The sequence below is a fragment of the Chlamydotis macqueenii genome, chromosome 2, assembly GCF_036417535.1.
Source record: "Chlamydotis macqueenii isolate bChlMac1 chromosome 2, bChlMac1.mat, whole genome shotgun sequence".
NCBI classification, from domain to species: Eukaryota; Metazoa; Chordata; class Aves; order Otidiformes; family Otididae; genus Chlamydotis; species Chlamydotis macqueenii.
The window spans coordinates 10,561,113-10,582,904 of NC_141557.1; the positions used below are offsets into that span (position 1 = coordinate 10,561,113).

The 21,792-nt window shown below is 39.2% G+C and overlaps 1 protein-coding gene across 5 annotated transcripts in view; it reads right to left on the reverse strand.

Annotated features, from left to right (window-relative positions):
- DIP2C (DIP2 acetate--CoA ligase C (putative)) overlaps positions 1-21,792 on the reverse strand; it is a 327,977-nt gene that overhangs the window by 10,120 nt on the left and 296,065 nt on the right. For 3 of the 5 annotated variants that reach the window (XM_086741903.1, XM_086741901.1, XM_086741899.1), the window contains 5 exons: positions 21,458-21,487; positions 19,697-19,758; positions 3,076-3,133; positions 1,875-1,949; positions 569-743 (listed from right to left, as the gene is read on the reverse strand). In XM_086741903.1, the coding sequence (XP_086598029.1) occupies positions 569-743; positions 1,875-1,949; positions 3,076-3,133; positions 19,697-19,758; positions 21,458-21,487 (400 nt within the window). The remainder of the gene's footprint in view (positions 1-568; positions 744-1,874; positions 1,950-3,075; positions 3,134-19,696; positions 19,759-21,457; positions 21,488-21,792) is intronic. The other 2 variants (XM_086741904.1, XM_086741902.1) reach the window with 1 other exon arrangement.

A 21,792-nucleotide genomic window follows, 5' to 3' on the forward strand; every position in this document is an offset into this window, starting at 1 on the left:
AAATAACAAAATCCTGTAGGTTCCCCAAGAGAAACCCAAACATCTCATAGCTTCTCCTGCAGGCTACAGCTTGGATTACATTTCAGTAACTGTCCCCACAGGTTTAAAGACAGGGAAATTTGAGAAATGGATAGCTTCTCTAAATAAGTTTGTAGTAGAGGAGTTATCAAAGAAGGCAGCCATCACAGGAGGGACAGGGCTCCGGCTCACAACAAGGCTTTTTCTATCTGCACAAATGCATTCCTGTGGATACGACTGGAAGAGCAAATGATGGCATTTTAAGCTGCACTTCATATTTTTCAAGCTGAAGCACTTGGCACATTAACAGCACCAAACAGTCACTCGTGGAGGGGATTTATAGCACCTGAGGTATAGCAAAAGAAAATAAATGGTTTCAGCAGGGAAATCTTGCCCTCTGTTTTATTTTCTGATTATTTTAACTAAGGCTTTTTTGCAACTCTACAGGTTTCACAGATTGAACACGTCGGGTAGCGCAGGCCAAGAGACACAGCGTCAGCCTCAAAATAATCGAAATTAAGTACACAGACCTCGATGAGAAACCTCTTACCTCCATTTGCATCTGTGAGCTCTGTTCTCCTCAGGAACCCCAAATAGCCAGTTCGAGCCCAGATAGTCTGTGTGTCTCCAAAGCTGAGTCTTGAATTAAAATGATCTGATTGCAAAGATTCATCTCCGTAGATGGTAAAATACCCACTGGCATTGTGAGTGCTGTGAACCCATATCTAAGTTAAAAGCAATTATACTGGTATTAATTAAAGTAGCATTACTGAAAATTCTTGATGCAAATATTTTTAGTCATAGCTAGATAATAATATAATGCCTTTTAACACTGTTTCTGAAACTGCAACTGACCCAGTTTTAGGCACAGAGACCCCAGTCTAACCTCGCTGAAGTCAGAACGCGGATCCGAGCTGTGCCTGGGGCAGAGGGACGCTGGATTCACAGCTGCGGGGATGTCTGCCCTGCAGTGCGCTGGCCCCAGGTTAGCACGGCCCCAGGTTAGCACAGCCCCAGCCAGCACAGCCTCTGGGAATGGCTCAGCTGCCTCCAAGGTCTGCTTGGTTATGGCCATTTTCAGAAGAGCCTATAGACCACAGTGCTCCTTCCATAGGCCCCCTGCCTGGTTCTGTGTGTTTACTCCAGCAGGAGATCCTCCAGCAGCATCAGACAGACAGATTATTTTAAAGGGTGAGGCCAGGGATCTTTGCCTATGGACAAGGATTCTTCTCATCTAACTCAAGGCATCACGAAAATATTTACCATTTCAGAGTAATGAAATCTTACAGATGAATCTTACAAATTAGATTGTAGTTTTAATTATGACTAAGTAGTATTTCCATTTTTTAAAAATTAGATCTTTAATTGTTTATTAAAATAACATTTTTTCCTCTCTAGGAAAAAAAAATAAATTGGAAAAACACATAGCCTTACTCAACTCAGCTAATGAGAGTACTTCAGTGCATTGAAGCACAATGGATATAGAAAACAGAAGTACAAAACCATCTAGCTGAGATTAGATTAATCAATAAACTTATTTTCTCATGTAAGTTTCCACTAGAATTAGTGAAGCACGAAGTAGAAAATATAGTTAGAAAAAAATATATTTTTTTCTATTTTTTAACAAACCTGAGCTACTATTAGTATTTATCAAGTATGTTACTAACAATTTTAATAATGATATAACTATCATGCTACACACTTTACATTCTATAAAGATCTATATAATTCACAATTTTCTTAACCAGGCATTTGATAGGATGTATTATAGGAAACCACTCGTATATGTGATGATAGCTTTATCTCTGCAATTCAGTTCAGAGCATACAAAGGTTAAGTTTTCATGACTCACCCACCTCACCAAGATGAGAATCTCCTAAGGGTCCCTTTGTCTCTGGATTAGCAATAATGATACGTACTCCTGGGAGGATCTATTGAAAGAAAACATGAGGCAATGAGAAAGCAGATACCAGCTTATGCAATCATACGCTGACTCTTCGTCCCCAAAAAACCTTCTTTAGAAACTAGAAGAACTCCTTAAAAAGTTAAAGTAGACTTACAACATAAAAAATTAAAACTGTCCACAGATGTAATAAATTCTGAGCTATCTGGGAAATGCTACAAAAACTCTTATCTTTGTGAAAGCTGTTCCATCATTAAAAACTCCTCAGAAATCAAATGTTCACGTACAATTCAAAAATCCTATCAAATGGCCCAAGTCTCTCTGAAAGTATATACTAGAACTAAAAAAAAAAATCCCAAAACTCTAGCCATGTGAAACTTTGGCCTGAAACAAAAGGAAAGCCAGAGGCACCATGCAATCTCCCCAGAACGAGGTCCTGCCAATGACATTGTGTAACAGACATCCAAACACTACAGAGGTGGGCAGATGTTAAACCTGAAAATAGAAAAGGGAGCATCCTCTGGCCACGAGTGTTTGCAAAGCTTTAGTTAGAAAGCCATAGAGGAGCACGCACAGTGCCAAGGGCAGTCAGTGAGCAAGGACTGCCTTGGTGGCTCAGGGCAGCAGCGATGGCTCCTCTCCTTTTTCCCAAAGGCAGAGCAAGCTTATCAACAGACCTCGGTCGCCAGAGCACTGCCAGGCAGCACGGTCAGGGACAGAGCTGAGAGCAGCACCCCTATCTCTTCATGCCAGTCCTGTGTCCTCACCCTGTCCCCACAGCGATGCCACCCACCAGGGACGCTCCCTCTGCAGGTGATCAGTAGTCTATGAGCAGAACGCTGGTAAGCTCAGACCAGTTCTCCGTGGAGGTGGGTCTACCTCGATAAAACTGCCTTTGCTAGTGGCGCATTTGTTGGCTGTTTCAAGAATGAGACACGGAGGATGAAATATCTTCTTTTTGCATAAAAGAAGGAAATGCTTTGCACAATGTTACTACCATTGTGCTGTAATCTCTACAGTAAAGAAAGATCTTCCGTTTGCACAGCTGATAAAGCCTTCCTCAACACTACACTCACTTAAAAATGACCAGAAATGGAAATTTACTGAACATATTTACTGTGAAAGATATGTTTAAATCTTCTTTCAGTACTTACTTTTCCTGACTCCATGAGGGGCAAACTATGTGGAGATCCTCTTTCTACTAAACGAACTCTGTAAAATACATGTAGAAATAATATGCATAATACATGGCTGCATTTATTTGCTTTTCATTAACATTTATTTCTAAAAGGAATGGTTAATGGTTGCAGAGATTAATGTTATTTGTGGAACAGATGGAGCTTATATCCTGTAGAACATAATTGGGCCCAATATTTAATCTTAGTCAAGACTTATGGCTGGGAAAATAATGAAAAAAAGATGTGCGAATGTTTTCTTAAATATTAAATTCTTCAAATGTAGTCATTGCCTTTTATTTGTTTTTGACAGACTTCTGTAAATGGAATTCCATGCACAAATTTATTCACAACAAGAGGGATCTAAAATATTGATTTCCCACAAGAACATCATAAATGTCAGGGCACAGACACAAAAGCATGTGAGCTGAGTGAGCAACCACATTCCACGAGTAGCTAACAGTTAAAATCAAAGTCATATCAAAATAGCTTATAATCTGGCCTCAGCTTGAAATCTGCATTTGCAATCTTTTAATTATTTTCAATGGACAATGGTTGATAAATTATTTTAATAACAAAAAAATGACTTAATGAAAAATGTTATTACTGCTGAGGTCAGGCCCTTTCTCTGAGTGTGGATTTCTGGTCCTTCCTCTTTCTTTCTTAGATAACTTATTTTCCCAGTAAAGGAACATAAATGGCAGCTCTCCTTCAATGATATGATGGTCTGGAAGGAAATTCCTCATTTAACCAAAGGAAATTCCTCATTTAATCTTAGGAAAGTACTGAGCACTTTAGAATGAAAGTGACTTTAAAGTCCTAAAATAGCTGATGATCTCAGCCAGGAGATGGTGAGGAAAATCAGGTGATATCTAAGCATTCCTCTATCCTAAATGAGATAACTCAGAAGCTCTAACAGCACAGGAAACCCTTAAACTTCCCACTCCTGAACATTTGTCATAATCCACTGAATCAATCTAATATGGACTTCTGTCAAAAGAGCTCTTATTACCCTCTTCCTCCTCTCAGTTCTGTGATTAGAAATAAAAAAAAACAACACAAGATGCCCCAAAATCAACCCCATAAAAGGTAAAGATGAAACGTCAGAAGAGAGGAAGACATAGCTAGGAGTACCTGAGTGGAGAACTGGATCTGGTTAAACTGATCATAAAACTGCAGTTCGTTAGGAGCAGTCATGGTAGATCTCTTTCAGACTGTTTTGAGGTCTTTTTATAGACAGAGTACCACAGTGCTCAGTTTGGGAAAGGAGCGATGAGACACAGAGAGACCTCAGCTACATGTCCCTTTGGAGAAGAACAAAGCTTTGGCAAGTTCAGCCCCTAAACACAAAGGAGATGGAAAAAGCCCTTTCTTTTTTTTTTTTTTTTTTTTTTTTATTTCTTTGCTCCGAAAGTCTTCTATAAAAGCTGGGACTGTCCAGGTCAAGGCAGGAATAGTGAACAATGTTTTATCTGCAGCTCTGGGAAGTCTCTCAACCTTGATGGACGGGGCAGGGCTAAGCCCCGAGGCATTGCACATCAGTGTGAACAGTTCCTCCCACTAACAGAAAGAGATATAACTCAAATATCCAGCAATTTCAGACTGCTTTTCCCAGTTTCTTGGAGAGGAAAAGGATGTAAAAATGCTGCTGAAGGGGTGGTGCCTGGAGCAGGCATGGTTAGGCATCCGCAGCCTGACCTGCTCTCCTGCAAGGTGCATAACAGGAACCACCTTCCAATGTTTGTTCAACTGCAAAAAACTCCCAGAGAGAGCCCGAAGCACTAATTACCACTTCTGTGTGTTACCTTTAATGTTATATGGTCCTTGTTTTACACTGCATTGCTCTCTTAAACCTCTGCTGTGTTACAAGGGTGCACACGTGCCCGTGTTTTCTGCAACATTTTCTGCTGAGCCTCCCACCAGCTGAAGAGCAGTAGGGCCACCACCGGATTCACAGCAAAAGCAGTGAAGCTACAACATCCATCTGTTCCACCAGGGACACAGAAATGGGGCAGCAGAAACCCAGGCCACAGGCACTTCACTCTGAGGTGTACGTGCAAGGCTAAATTAATGCTGCTCTGTAAGCCAGGCTTGTGTTGCTGTTCAAATGGCAAGCCAAATCATAGGTACTTAGGAGTATGCAGCAAAGGCTTTAAAAATAACTCTGTGCATATGGAAACAAAATCAAATATTGCAAAAAAATAGTTGTTAATCATGCCTATATTTATGCCTTTTCATATATAGAATCATAGAATCATAGAATGGTTAGGGTTGGAAAAATTTGTATTAGTGTAGTAATAGAAAATGCCTTTAACTGAGTTCTTCCAAACAACTGACATCTCCAGTCTTTAGATATGCATTTGCAGACAGGTAGCTGTTCTCAGAAGAACTAGTCATCATCTCAACCACTTGATATCTCCTTTAACAGCCAGAGTTATCTTATTTATTATTTACCAACATTTGTCAAATAGAGAAAATCTTAAAAAAGAGACAATTTAAAAAACCTCAGCTATAAGCACTGCTAAGAGTGATGGTATAACAAAGGTCAGGAGGAACTTTATTTGAATTTAAGATTGGTTTAAAAAGAATTTGATTTGGCTAACAGTAGCAAAAAACCTCTGGGGCAGGAAAAGTATATGGCAGAGCTGCCCAGCTGCCCAGAGATACTGCTGGCCTTTGCTCCCTTCCTGTTACTAAGACACGCCTCAGTGAAGAGTTGCTGAACTCCAGGCCAGCAGAAATCACATATAATAAAGCTACACATTCAATAGTCAATGAAGCGACTGCTGGAAATGAATCAACGTTCATAAATCTGACCATCTCTTTCCTCCTTGCTTTCAGCATCTGTGCTTCCCACCTTGTTCTTATTATCACTAACATGTTCTTGTAGTTCCTTTCTCCACGTATTTCCTTTAACCTCATCTGATTTTTTAGCACATGATGATCCAGAAGGTGCAATTTCTCAAGCTTCCAATTGTGTTAAACCTCTCCCACTCCGTGCCTTCCGCTTCACATCCCTACAGAATTATCATGGCAGGGCACGCAACATGGAAACGGCATTTCCTGGAGGTTTTCTGCGAGGGCCCTGCTAGCGCTCAAAAATTTGGACTCCTTTTAAAAAAGTTTCTGCTAAGCTCACAATCCATTTGGGAACATGCTGTTAAACCTCTAACAACTCTGAAATAATAAAAGATATTTTGCCACAAAGAGATTAAAAAAAAAATAGAAGTAAAACATTAGATTCTGATGCTACCGATGTCTATGTGCATACTTAATTTTAAGTGCGTAATAGTCTTACTAACTCTGCTGGGACTGGTACTGTGAATAAATTATGGACATTAGGCAATAATTTTAAAAATGAGTTTTACTGTGCCTTAGCATAAAATAATTCAATTGTTCCCACTCTTCCCCAGGAGATTTCCATTTTTCCACTGGCAAACACAGACAGCAGACATGATTGAAAACTTCTTTGCTTTCCCTCTTGAGCGAGCAGCATCTCTGTCCAGGCCAGTCTGGCAGGCAAGGCAAAAAGGCAGAGCACAGGGCCCATCAGACTCTTGAAAAACACCTCTGAATTACCCAGGTGATGCTGGCAGAGAAACCCATGGCTCCTGACAACCTTCTTGGGACAATGTTAGTTAATCTTCCCCAAATTCACAAATAATCGTAACGTGCTCCCAGACAGCAGAGGTCTGGAAAGGGCAAGTCTTGTTTCTCTGGAGCACTGCAGCTCCAGCTAATCTTTGTTGGGAGTGAAAACAATCTCTTACTAAGTCAATACAGAGCCTTCCCGCTGCTTTGTGCTGCCTTCGAGTCGTGCTGGGAAGGGCAGAGGAGAACATGGCAGCAGAGCCAGCCTAGGCAAAGTGCCTGAAAATCAAGTGGATGGGAGAAAAATGCTTCCCTTGGGCACGAAAGCTGCTTTTGCACCTTCTGGTGGTTTGCAGCCAAGCTGAGAGGGAAAACATAAATGAGTGACCCAAAGCATGGCAGACACAGAGCTTTTCTCCCACCAAAATGTCTCACTGGAGGGGAGAGATAGAAGATGTTTAAGAATCACTGCACTGTTAAAAGCTATAAGCAATGGTGATATGCAATGAATCTGTAGTATTTACACAGTGTAGTATAGGAAAGTATAATTTTTATATTTTTTTTCCCACTGGTTCCTAAGAATTAGTCTTTTTTTTTTTTAAAAAAAAAATCTCTAACTGGAGCTGTACAGTTGAGAAAGCTGCCTATGTTTCAAAGTCTGCCTTCAGAGATTCAACAGGGAATGCAGCTATACCACCAGTATGTGCTAAACTTCTTTTCTTGTTACAGTTTAATACAATGGACAGATTTCACCTCCTTCAAATCAAACACTTACTATAGAAAAGCAGGAGTGAAATCTGACTTCAGAATGAAAACTGGCAAGCTGTAACTAACTGGGCACTGTAATCACTCTGCAGCAAAGGGGATATCGGAATGCAGTAAACAAAGTCTTTCTGCCCTACGATCTCACATGAAACTGCAAATTTTGTTTATGCTCCTTTTTAGATCTGGACTGTTCGGTGATGAAAACTCTCCAAAAGATATTCCACAGCTTGCTAGTATTTCACACTAATCAGACAGTTTGTCAGCAGAGCTATTAACTATTGCTTTGGGAATCTGCAGGGGCTGGAGCACGCAGACTGGTCCTAACCAGCGTTACAATCCCAAAACCGGGCAAACCTTCAAAGCTGGCTGTGCTGTTGCTCTGGGAGAGACTTCGAACTCTGTGAGTCTAATAGAGATGGAAAGAAGCTATTAGGTCATCCAAGTCTCGCTTCCTGCAAAAAAAAAGACTGTTCCCTGCAGTGCACTTTCGAGTGCTTTGTCTGCTCCTGTTATATATTTCAAATGATGGGGCTTCTTCCACTTCCCTTCAGAGTTTATTTCTCAGCTGAAGGTATTTCATAGGCAGGAACCTTTTTGACTGTGATGCTTGGCATGCACTGTTCTTAGCTTCCTCTTGTTATTTCTAACTAGCTCTCCATGTCCAATTCAAAAGAGATTTTCCCACTGTCTCTCTTCTTTTTAAATATAACTCAGCTCAAGAGTTTGTCTTTTACCCTACCCTACCACTTGGCCAAAACTCACATCTGGAACTTTTTTCTTCCCTTTATAGCCATTCCCACAAGCTGAGCCATGGTAACTGCCCTCCTCTTCCTTGTCAGTGCGCCAGCATGTTCTGCTATTAGCCAGGCTTGGGCACTGCGGCACTGCATCTTCCAGCATCTCAAGCCCTTATTTCCCTGTCTGCCCCACTGACCCTTAATTGTTCTTCTTGAGTAGTCTGTTCTCACACAATGCCCTTTTGCAATCATGCTAGCTTGGCAGTCCAGGTTTTTAGTTTGTTAAATATTTTCAGTGTGCTATTTTGCACACTAATTTATTTCAGTATCTGTTTAGGATGCTGCTACTCTTGAAAACTTTCAGCAAAAACACAGAGAGGAAACCAGATAGGTTGCGATGCAAGTATAACGTAACATATATTGAAAACACACTATATATACAGAAAATACCAACATATATCTCCTAAGTTCCCTCCTTCTCTATAGTCATTCTGTGACAGAAAAAAACAGCTGATGGTCTCTTTGGTTTCACTCCAGCTCTATTTCTTAAGTTTTCCTGCTGATTGTCATCTTCATTAGAAGCCCAGCTTGCAGGGAGAAAGTGGGTATTTTTCTATCCTGCGAAATACTGATGTTTTAAAAACTTCTGTGTATTAAACTGGAACAAAAAAGTGAAATACAGAATGAAGCTGTAAACTGAACCTGAAAAAAAAAAAGCTGCAGTCAGAAAAAGAGGTTATTTATTTTTAGTGTTTGAGGTTTTTTGTTTTGTTTTGAAATTTAAGTTAATTAACTCTCCAAACTGAAAATGCTTTAACCACCATCATTAGTAAAAATTCAAAAGTTAGAGTGTTTTGACCACTTAGAGGATTCTATCATCTTCCTTAAGCTGAAAAAGATGTGTCAAAACTGACTCTTCTGATTTCAACAAAATGGTCTTTTCTAGTGAAAACAGACAACCACCTAATTCATTAGAAACTTCAACGAAAATCTAATTGTAAGGCATTTAAACGCCAGAGAGCATGTGTGCTTTCGTGTAGCTATATCCACTGCACAGTGACTCCCCAGTTCTGACTCAAATGGGCAGGAACTATTGCCATCATCAACATCTTTCAGATATATATCGCTGTTCTATGTCGAGACAGTGCCTGAGTAAGACTGATGATGGGCAATGGCCGATGCAGCCTGTTCTGATTTTCTATAGTCATGGGAAAGATGGGCACTGTAGGCAACAGTGGGATCCTGGACTGGGGTCAGGGCTCTTTGACACTCGAGACTTCCAGTGCATTTTCTCATTACTCAAATAATAAGATATTCCTACATAAACTATTCCATAATTTACAAGTCAATGAGCTTATTCTAACAAAACCAGCAATATGGATCAAACAGCTTAAGCTCTGTCTTCCAGAAGACATACCCAGTTCAAATAGCCAGATCAGAACAGTAGGGAAATGGCATAGCTGAACACTTAGGCTGAAGGGAAAATCTAGATAATGAAGAAGAGTTTCCCTGCATCATCCTGGTTTCCTCAGAGCAGTTTTCCTCCCATCACACGACAAATTCAGATAATGGATAAAGACAACTGAGACTGAAAAAGGGAGTTTTTGGATTGAGGCAAACTTTAGCCAACAAAATGAACAACCATTAAATCTTCTATACATCTAAGACATATTTTAATCCTGTTAATTCTATAATCAACAAGTTCAGTTAAACAATTAGCACTAAATCACTTCCTTTAATGTAAAGATTTTTCTTCACTATAAACCTAAATTACACTTCATGTCCCAAATTCCCTGAGGTGAAAAGCAAACAGCTTCCAATCCTTCAGATGGATGAACAAAGAAGCAGAAAAGGTTACATAAAGATTTAAGACAGTTCAGAAAGTTGCAAAGGGATTGAAAGGAGGGAGGAACTCAGGTCCAGAAAGGGAATATTCAAACTTTCAGAGAATAAAAAAGTAATAGCAATTTTATCATATAAGACTATGGGAATACAAAAAAATCCAGGCTATGTTTATATCTGTTTTCAACCTTGAGTACTTTAAAATGTTCAGCTTTCATTATACATGAACTTGATTAAATTTGTTTAAATTAGCTTTGTACACTGTGTAAAGCACAATATACAACTATTTCCAGTGGATGCAGTGGACTGAGACTCTGGAGAATGTGGTGTCAGGCACAGCATCACCTTTCTCTGTGCTGCAGGTTGTCATTTGTAAAACCAGGCATAATGCTGTTCTCAGTCATTATCTTCTTATTTACATTACACACCTCCCAGGATGCGTTGTTTATTGCTAATAGTTTTTACATTACTTCTCATAATCACAGCTGTGATACGATTATTCTGTTTAATGCAATATGCTTTTTCTATTTCGGAACCCTTTATCTTCCCAGTCCTAACTGAGAAAAAGAGATTCCACACATACAGAAAATTTTCCCAAAAAAATATTTGGGATCTGAAAACTTTTTCATGTAATTGAATTACCCTACATGTTGTTAACAAATGATGGAAATAATTTCAGTTTCCCCGATGCAATATTAGTATTTAATAGTCACACAGTATTTTCGAAGGTAAAAGTTCTGAAATCAAGCCATTCTCTTTCATTTGCCTCCTTATCTTGCTACAAGCTTCAACATTCACACCACCAGCTGACTCATGGAGCTGGCACCCTGCATTTTCGGGGAAGAAATTCCAGAGAGTTCCTTCTCCTTAACAACCACCAGGAACATCTGCTGTGCACGGAAAACTTCAACACACAGAGCCAGTTTTTTTCAGAGGAACGACGACTGCAGATTACCACTCTGAAGAAAAGGTCTGTGGTGCCCCGAGCAGCAGTGCCTTGTACACCTGAAGGCACCAAAAACGAACTGTCCCTGTCACAGGAGATTTACTGGGAACCCTGGCTGAGCTTCACAAGACTCTTCACATAAGTAAGCTCATCTTCCACAAACAGATACTTCTAGTATATGTAATATTAAGAAGGATACATAGGCTTGAAACAACATACTAAGAGCTATTTAAGAAAGAGTATGGCTTCTAGCGGAAAAAAAAAAGGAAGACTTTTTAATATGTCTTCCTCAGAAATGTGAGCAGCCAGCTTGGTTTAACAATTCCCAGCTTCTGTAAGGAGCATGATGAGAAGGACCTGTAACACCAAAAGAGCTCAGTATACTCTGAAATGGGAAATCCCCTTTTTTTTAAAAACAGCATCAAACATTTTTCAGGAATAAAAATGTTGGTGTATTTTAGTAAGCTGGAATATTACTGGGAAATTCAAAACTGGTTTGTAAAAACAAAAAAAAATGGAACCATTTTCCATCTCGTTCTTTTACTCATGTTTGAAGAATCACATGCAAATGGCACTTGCAAACAATTACACAAATGTACAACTGCAGTTACATCTACCTTCCTGGAAAGCTACAGCTTTTTGTTTTCCCTTTGTCTTACTTGGTACACATGACAGCATTCTCTTTCTCCTAAGCCCTCCAGGGAAATATAACTGGAATTTCTTGATTTGTAGTAAAGTATGCCAAACCACATCCTCTTTCAAAAACCACATTTAGAGCCAACTCTTACTCTCCTGTTCCACTAAAATGATAATATTCTGATCCCTTGAAGATGACTTTATCAAAGAAAAAATAGACTTGTTTCAAGGGAGGAAACTCTTCAAGAGCTAGTAATTCTTTCTTAGAAAGCACAGAAATTGCTTTGTAGGGCTTCCATCCCTCTAGTTTAGTCCCACAGCTCAGTCTGACTGGGACAAGAGGGGATGATCTCCCATCTGAATGTTATTGGATGTTTGTTCCTTTCTCCTGCTCTCCAACAGAGGTTGCTTTATGCCTGGAAATATGAAGCATCTTTCAAAGCTTTTGTAATAGGTACATTTACAATTTGGTTATAACTCTAGATGCCCATACAAAAACAGTACAATGCCTTGGTTGATGCTCTGAATAGTTTGCTCCTCTTCAGTTTCCCAGGTTGTCAGCTTTATTCCTAATCACTGACTGTCCAGTGCACAGAGGCTGAACAAGTCCCAGTTTGTTCCCCGATGCAGGCAGGAATGGCTAGAGAGAACCTTTCCTCTATGCTAGACAGACAAAGACTTCTCCTCTAAGCCAGAATTGGAAGTGTTGATATGATGCTTATCCTGAATTAATTTTTATTTCTGGGAGATTTGTTTCCCAAAATAAGAAAAAGTGTTAATGTGATTTTTGAGAGAGCAGTGTTTGCATGGCAGAAACAAAACGCAATGCCACTAAAAGGCCAAGGCTGTATCTTCTCCTGAGCAAACACATGAACAATGAGGAAAGTTTTGCCAGTACCATGACAGACAGCTTAAACTCACTAATGAGATTCTGTAAGTTAATGGGGAAAAACACCCCAAAGCCATATGTTTTTACAAAGGCGCTGCAAAATCAAACTGCATTGTAACTTATCCTACTTAGAACTTCGAGGGCCTTAGGTTTTAAAGACCTCAATCCCTCCCTCAACTGAGTTACCTCTTCTACTGACTTCACAGAGGTGAAAGGCTTTTAATTTTTTTTCCATGAAAAAACTGCTTCTGTGATAAGAGGAAAAACCCCAAATAGCTAAAGCAAAAGACAATCTTTAAAAAAAAGCACGGATAATACGTGAAAGTTGGAATTAGAGCCACCCATATGAGAAGATGCTCGAAGCTCGGGATGACTGGAATGGCACTGCTGGAGGCAGTACTTGACACAATTCCAGCCGTAAAAGAGTTCAGTGCATAGAAAGCACTGGTGGCTTTCTGAGGCCAATGATTTGTGAGGCCTCTGTCCGGAACTCCTCACCAGGTATGGAGCGCTTCAAACCTCAAGAGACTCTACACGCTTTACCTGCTCAAGGTAGAAGGTGGCTATATGTCAAAGGGGGCAGTAATAGATTTTAATTACCCCTTTGGACCCCACACAGAGTGAATAATTGACGACTGGGACTTTCTGTAACCTGCAACTGGTCTCTGTAGGCTGCAACCCATTACAGGAGCGGGGAAAAAGCACTGCTCGCCAGTGCATCAGGGAGTGCTCTTCAAAGTTTCTCTCTTGTTACGATTGGCAAATGGCTTTCAAGTATGATTAATCAATTAAAGTTTCACAAAAGGTAACTATTTTGCTGTCACTTGCCATTAGCATGTCTCCTGCTGACATATCTTCCCCTTTAGCCTCTTTTCCTGACTACGTGACCATAAAATGATTATCCTCCATCCGGCGACACTGCTACAGAGCACTGCTGCCGCTATAGCCTAGCTAATAATTTAGCTAAGTAGTTCTTTTGTCTGGTAACCCTGTAATAAGAGTATTTTTCAAGGTAGATTGAGTAGAAGTGTTTGAGAATTAGGAAAAAAAACCTCCCATGGCTTTGTTGCTTGGTATTACCCAGAACAATGTATACACAACATGAAAGTTTTAATAAAATACAGAGGAGAAGGATAAACAGTTGACAGCCAGAATAAAAGGCTATTTTTCTTTTCCTGCATGAATTCTGAAATGCTGGAATATATTAAAATGAAGCCAAAGCCTTAACTGATTCCTTTTGACAGAGCCTGCATTTGAGACTGGGCTCAGCGTATAAACAATCTATAAAAGAAAATCCTAAGTAACTGTTTTCTTTGAAATGCTACAAGTGTTCTATTCTTTTCTTGGGGAACGAGATTCAGAATTTCCATCCTCCAAAATCATCTTTGTCAATGAGACAATGTCTGAGCAGGTCTGATGGAAGTTCAGAGTTCTCTGAACACCCTCTAAGTCGAAAATGAAAAATAAGATTTAACACAACATGCAAATGACTTCCTAAGAAATCAAGTCTGCTAATGACACAAGTATATACAAGGGTCACGTCTTTTTAAGAGAGACGCTAATTTCCATCACTCCCAAGATGTCAGTGACCACGTAAGAGGAGAAGACACCTATTTGTACAGCTCCACAAACTGCTTGTTTAATAAATACAGAGGTAATCAGATTAAAATAAATGTTCTACTGTTTGAGTGGGAATATTTCAATGAGGGAGTTTGGATATCACAGGCTGTATATTTAATTGACTTTTTAGCCAGATTCAAAACACATCTTGGTGCTTCTAGTCTATTTGGCAACATCCTACAACCTGATTTGGCTCCCTCTTTGGTGCCAGCTGCCTCACCATGTCTGTGACCAAGAAACTGTGCAAGCAGCTCACCACTACACGTAGCTCAAAAAGAAACCTAGTAAACCACAAAGGGGTTTAATAAATTAAATTCACAATTTTTCCAGAAAATATAGACTTAACTAGATGAAACTGAATAATTTAAATGATCATTTATCAACTGACCTATTATTTCAACAAAGGGAATACTGGAATTTAAAGACAGAAACAGAAGGATTTGAGGGGTAAGGATGCCTGCGTATATAAAACTAGAGATGGTATCAAATAAAATTAAAAGCAGTGTTTACTGGTTGAAAGTCTTAATTCTTGTCCAGTTTGGTACAAAATGTAGTTCAATCATGAGCTTAAATACAATTTGTGTAAAAATATGGGGAAATTGTCTCTTGCAAATGCATGCAAAATGATATAAAAATCTTCATCAATCCACGTGTGACTTGATTAGTGGCCCCCTCCCCCAGAAGTCTAAGCCTCCACACCATCAGAGCTCAGAAGTTGTCACTACCTGCTACTGAACAAGAAGACTGCGTGATATTTTTACCTGCTTTTGGAGGCAGACATAGATTGCACTGAATTTGTTTCCTTTTTCTTTTTTTCCCTTTTAAAATAAACTTGGATATCAAAGTAGATCTTTCCTACTCTGCACTTAGAGCATGACTGTGATTTTCATAATCTTTCTTTCTTTATTGATAAGGTTTTGCTATAAGAGAGAATATCAGGATGCAAAGGGATGTTTATCTTTACAGGATTTGCAGGAAGTTTCAACTTTAGGAGAAGATCAATGATCTCCATCAGCCATCACCAGATAGATCCTTCAGCTCACTAATTAAAACTTCTGAATAAATCCTTTGTACAACATTTTAAATATTAAAGATACAGAAACACAGAAAAAATATTCCTATGTTAAAAGTTTGGGCAAAAACTCAAAGCAGTCAAAATAACTCATTTCAACATTTTTCATGATATTTTCTTTCTTATTCATACCAGCTCAGTTTCAAATTGAAGCTAATTTCAAAATTTAAACTAGCAGGTTAAAACAGTAATATTTTTAAAACAGTTTTGAATTATTCTAAAAGAAATATGTTTTAGAATATTTGCAAACATATTGAAACATTTGAAAATCCAGTCTGACCTCCTGAAGAACCCTTTAAAAAGATTTTTGCCCTGTCTATGTGAAAGGAAGATTTACTTTGGAATACACGAGGTCTATCCTCAGTTTGATGAAGTGCCTCGTTTTGCCAATAAATAATTTTCCTACCAAGAACTAACCTGCTGTTAAGGATGAGGAGGCTGTGAAATTTTTATGCTAATATCAGAGATGTATTTTTTGTTGGACATTTTAAATTCTATAAACATATGTACATATTGTTTTAGAACATCGTGGATAAAACGGATCCTTGGGCTTTACACTTACATCTTTGCTGCTACAAAAGCATGTAAGTGCTATAAAAGTCAACATCCTTCAAGCATATGCTGTTTTGGTATGATGAGAAAAGGGTCTCTCTCTCTCTCTTTTTTATCTTCCAAGCACTTTTAGCTTTTAGCATATTTAGGTATCTTGTGATTAACCACCTGAAAAGCTTCTGAAGAGAACATGACTGGTCTAAAATGACAATGGAGTGATCTGAAAACAGGCAGTTGAGACAGTAGGACAAGAATATGAATGTATTTATTCTATTTCTTTTTCCTTTTTTTTGAGAGGGGGTGGAAATAAAGTTGTTTTCCCAGTGGTAGCAGCAGAGAAATGCAGCCAACAACTCGCCAGGGTGCTCACGCCTGGAGTTTTGCTGCATCTGCCCTCCCTGCAGATGCATGCGGGAACATTTCTGTGACCTGAGCTACACAGTGAGTCAGCAACTGGGACCAGCCGTGCCATGCCAGCGCAGCCTGCCGCGAGGCCAGCTCATGCGCGGTGAAGCGTTAATCCACCTACTTTGCCTTTTGGATCTGAGTTAACCTCTCTCAACCGCATTGCACTGCAGTGCAGGGGCATATCAGCCACTTGGTGCTAACTCAGGAGTCTTCGCCTGTTTTTGCATTCAACAGCCCAGGTGGGACTTGCCTGGCTTCCCTCACTCTTTCTTGGCCATCCTGAGGAGACTCTGATCTCTGATTTTTAGGAAATCAATGAGATGCTGAATTCAACAATATTAATGTACTGTCACCAAGAGCAAGCCAGAGCTGTATACTCTGGCTATCAGGACGTTACTCAGTTTCCAGAAATTGGTGTCTAATGCCCTTTTAGACAGAACAGGGTCCCTGGGACGTCTCATCAGTGCTAGCAAATACAACATGGGCTCTATGGGACACCCTGCTGGAGTAGCTGTAGCTCCTAAAACTGCACTAGATGCTCACAGCTAGGCAATCAAGACTTTTTCCAGTATCACAACTGATGCCACCCACTGACTGAGTGGTTGCACGCCTTGGCACAAGCCTCCTGAATGTCCAGGTGAGCCCAGTCCCAGCCAGTTCCCTCAGCTGGCAACCATGGCCAGAGTTGCAGAGTTGCAGCAGCTAAACCAGTGGGTTGGTGGCTCAAAACCACACAGACGCACATACAAGAAGATGTTTGACAACCTCCAACCTGACCTAAGAAGCAAACCATCCAAACCCAGTGAAAGCTGGGAGGAAACATCTAGTTTGGTCAATCAACTATGACTAGACCTCTAGGTCTAGACCCCTAGACCCAAATTGTATACAGCACAGGTATTTTGATATAAATTCCTATCAAACAGTAACATGTGCAAAACTATAATTACCTGATGAGCTTGAACTAGTTGTATTCAAACTGATTATTATTTTTTATAGATGCAAATAGGATTTGAATAATCTCAGAGATGAACTACAGCAGCAGTAGTAGTAGTTTTTTGCAGCAACTAGAAAGTGTTATCATGACAAGGAAAAAAAAAGGTCAGTCTTTTTCAAATTCTGGAAAATACATTCTAAAATATAAAATATGAAAAAAATTTCTCATATTAAGTGTAGACTGTAATTTTTTCATATTGTTGGGGGACTGGCTGACCTGCAAAGACTTGGTGGATTGCTACTATATGGTCTCACAGCTATGTACAGCAATCTTTCCATTACTGTTAAGCAATAGTGACATTCAGTTCCACTAGAATGGTTAGAAACAGCAAGTGTGAAGAGACTATGTCAAATAAAGTTGTTTTCTTCCCTAATTTATGACCCATGAATCTAATTCTAAATTCCACAGGACCCAGTAAATGAGGCACAGCTTTAATCCATCAAATTAAAATCTACATTATCACAATCTGAGAAGCCAATTCTAAAGATCATCTTTCATGTTCTGTAGAACTAGTCACTAAATATAAATTAAGACACTGCAAAGTCTGATCTTGATAATGATGCCTACTTCTCAATTACATGCTAAGGCAGAGAAACAGTATACCCATGGTTTATGCAGCTTATGAACAGTGAATCTTATTTCCTCTATAGAAATATACACAATTTTATTCTTACTGTTTATAATTTTTATTAACTAACTCTAAATGTTATGTTCTGTTTCTACAGACTTCCCTTCCAATAAATTTTCTGTAAACTTCTTTCTCCTCTCAGAAAAAATAATTCCAAATGAGGAATTAATCTATATTTGCTTCTTTTCCCTCTACAGCTCCAGTTTTACCTTTAATGATTCATTAGCTCTTTTTCCTGCACTTGAATGATGCTTACGCGGAACTATCTACATTGTGTTCAATGGAACTTCAATCATTTCAGAGCTCTGAGATTAGAGCAAACACTATGGGTAAGTCTCACCTTACTGTGTCTATTAAAAAATAAACATTTGCTTTCCAAAGTTAGTCATGTAAACTGCCTTCCTCATCAATACAGAAAGAAATGTACCTTAAAGGTGAGTTCACCTTTATGTCTGTTATGTCTGTTATGTCTGAGCTAGCTGCGATACACTGGTGGTGTGTGGGCCTTTCCAGTGACCGCAGAAGGAGCCTAGGAGACCACTTTAGGCTGGATGAGATCTGTCCTGGTCACAGTGTTTGTTCTGCTCTTACGTAAAGTAATGCTCCACTTCTCATTTCTTGTTTACAACAGAAATCACTCAACGTCTCAAGAAAATCTCCTTTCAGAAGTGCAATACAGAGACAGTAGGCTCACATAATGATAACACTTTTTTTTTTTTTAAAGAAAAGGCTTTTTTTTTTTTTTCACTGGGTTGAGTATGAGCATGGATTGTGTCTACACAGAACCACAGTTGCTGGGCCAGGAAGACCAAGTTTTCTACAGCTGGGTTATGCAGACAGTAGTACCCCAAAGGATGGATCACACGTAAGCATTATTGTTGTGTGCAACAGGAATAAAGAAATGGTGAGAGAGTCAAGTATCTTCCTTTCTTCTACCTCCCAAACTCCACGTGCTACAAGAAAATATCTATATGTGTATCTGACTTAACTATCCAGTGGATAATTTGGGCCTGCAGTGCCCTTGCAGGCTGAGCCAGTCACTTTTTGATATAGCAAAAGTTGGTATTCATCTAAGGGGAACAAATTATCTGTTAAGGTTTTAAGAAGGATGAAAGAAAAAGAACCAAAAAAAAAAAAAAAAAGAAAAACTCCTCTATTTGGATAATGATTTTTTAAAGGAATCAGGACTGGTGAACACTATCAATTAAATGTTCACCTTTTCCAGAGTTAATAGAAAACTTTTTTGTTTTATCAAAATTTTGTAAAGAGACTACCTGCTAGCCTTTTGACCAGAGTACGGGAAAACTGAAATATATGTGGATAGGTATTTTCCAAAATTACACCTAAAATCACAAGTCTTCCTCCAACCACAAGATTTCACTCATAACCTTAATATCACTAGCGGTAAATTTTAGTTCTCACTTCACGTATATGTAACTAATACTAAAGATGGAACTAGAAAATACCCACAGCTACAGAATGTGGTTGCTCACAGTGGCTGAAGTCAATAATCCATTCCCTCATAGTCTTGCAACATTAAGTATTGCAGCAAAATTCCCCCCATGGTCTCCTCATTGGCTAACAGCTGTCAACCCAGGAGAAACACCTCAGTGAAGCTCAGAGGTCAAACAGGACCAGCTAGGCTGCACCACCTGAGGGTCATGAAACCCTGAAGGCAATCAAAGCAGGGAATCTTGTTAATCATTGCAGTGGTGATGTCAGATGCTTCAGTTTTATCAATGGTAAAACTAATTAACCAACTAATAAAAATGTTTACGTCTACTCGCTGGTAGGAGTTAGCACAAACTATTTATGAGGATTAAAAGGTTTTCAGGGACTGTGAGGTGTGCTGAAGTAGCTTTCTTGCTAGAAACTCTGTTAGTTGTGTGTATTAGAGAAAAAGAAAAAGGTGGTTCCGACCTGTCATGCCTCAGTGCCCTCATATCAACATACACTGTGGTGGGATCTGGTCCAGACGTTCCCTGTAAACAACAACATCAGCTAATCAGAACCTGAAGGTTGGGAGAATAAAACCTTTTTACCCCATAAATAACCGAATGTTCATTTCTCTACTAATTATGCTAATCAAATGACAAGTTATATTTATGCTATTCATCAAACAAAGCCCAGCTTTACAGAATCAGAGTGAGCACTGGAAAACATACCTACCGTCAGGTACTTGTTACCTTGGGGTTCAGAAAAACATCAAGCGGCCATACTACTTAACCAAACACATGTCAACATAGGTTTTATTTGCTACAAAAGGCCAAGTAATCAGCACGTGGATACATACAAAAAATGTTAAAGACGTTTTGCCATATAAAGGAATGCGGAAATTGCTGAGGAGACACAGTTTAATGGCAGAAGCACATGGTTCAGGAATGTGAAGCATGGTTTACAGAGAGTCTTCCATACATGCAACAGAGAATATATTTGAAGCTAAAGATAGTAAAGGTAGCACGCATGACATGAACCAATGTGGACCGAAGGTCTGTAAGCAATTACTTGTTCCTTTTCAGTCTTCCCCTGCATAATTTAAATCCTTGCTTTATGTCACAATATGTAGTTCCTTGAAAAGCTGTAGAATAATTTTAGTTTCCTTTCATGCAGAGATGACATAGTCTTTTAGGCCCTTCCAACCACAGCTTTGCTGCAGTTTTGTAACCTGCTATGATCTTCCCTTATCTGGAACCTCAAACTCATCACCCCCAAACATCACGTGAAGTAGCAATGCGCTAGTCTAGGGCTCTTCTCTCTGCTGCTCACCTCACGTCACTGCTAAGCAGAAAGCTAAAAGAAAAGCACAACTTCATGTTGGAACACTGGAACTTTGGAAATTGTCTTTTCAGCAGATAAATTCACCTAACTCTGGCAATCTACAGGTGCAGGAACTCCTTTATTGGTTATTTAATCTTTACTACTTAAAACAGCAGGCAACAGCAACTCCCAATAATTTTTGTCCCATCCGGGATACATTATAAAGTATAATGAATTCTTCACATTAGGAATGTCTAGGGCTAAACTTTGCATTTCTGCAAGGCTGGATGGTAGTTCCACAACCTGTTGAGCCCTAAAAATTGCGACGGAGTTCCACAAATAGATAATTTTTGTATCTAAAGGGAAAAAGAGTTACCACTACCAATTGATATTTACCGTACAGATACTAATCGTGACCCACCACCAGAGGAGAAAAAGAGTAACAGAGCTGCACATGCATGTTAGCCTCTTTAGCTTGTTATACACAATACAAGATACAATATCCTCTCTAGCTATTAACGACACAATTTTCAGTCTACTAGTAAACTCAGCAGTGTAACAGACTAGTGCTGAGCGGAGAACTTATTTGAAATATATGCAAAGTTAAAAAAAAACAAAACCAAGGGAAAATCGGTTATCTTTAAAAATAAAACTAAGCTTGAATTGGTTTATAAAATAATGGAAACAGTCAAGTTTGAAAATCAAAGACAATCACTATGGTATTTGTTATTTTCAGCGTGAATGAAATAGTTACAGCAGATAGCTAATATTTGATGAAACCTACATCCAGATAAAGCTATACTGGACTTGTTTACAATTTCATAGAAGAATCTGAAAATCCCCGAATCTCCAGACTCAATTTCTAGTCTGTCCCACTGTTGGAAGCTGATAGGTGGGTATTGAGGGAACATGAAAATCCCCTACCTGCTCGGCCAGCTTCCCCAGCCTGTGAGGCTATAGCAGCAGGAATAGCAGGGATGAGGGAGAGAAGGAAAGAAGGTAACACAAGACAAAAATAATAATAAAAAAATGGGAATGAAGAGTGGGAGAAAAAAAAGAGAGGAATGCAAAAAGCAGGGAGTAAAATAAAAAGAAAAACAATGTCAAATACAGGAATCTTACAAATTAACCATTATACCATTAAAGGTTAAAAAAAGTAAAAAATGAGGTGTCAACATTTTAGTAGAGCAACAGAAGAGACAGCTGTAGACTGCTAACCTTGGACAAACAGACTTAAATGGTTTTAGGACACTACAGAC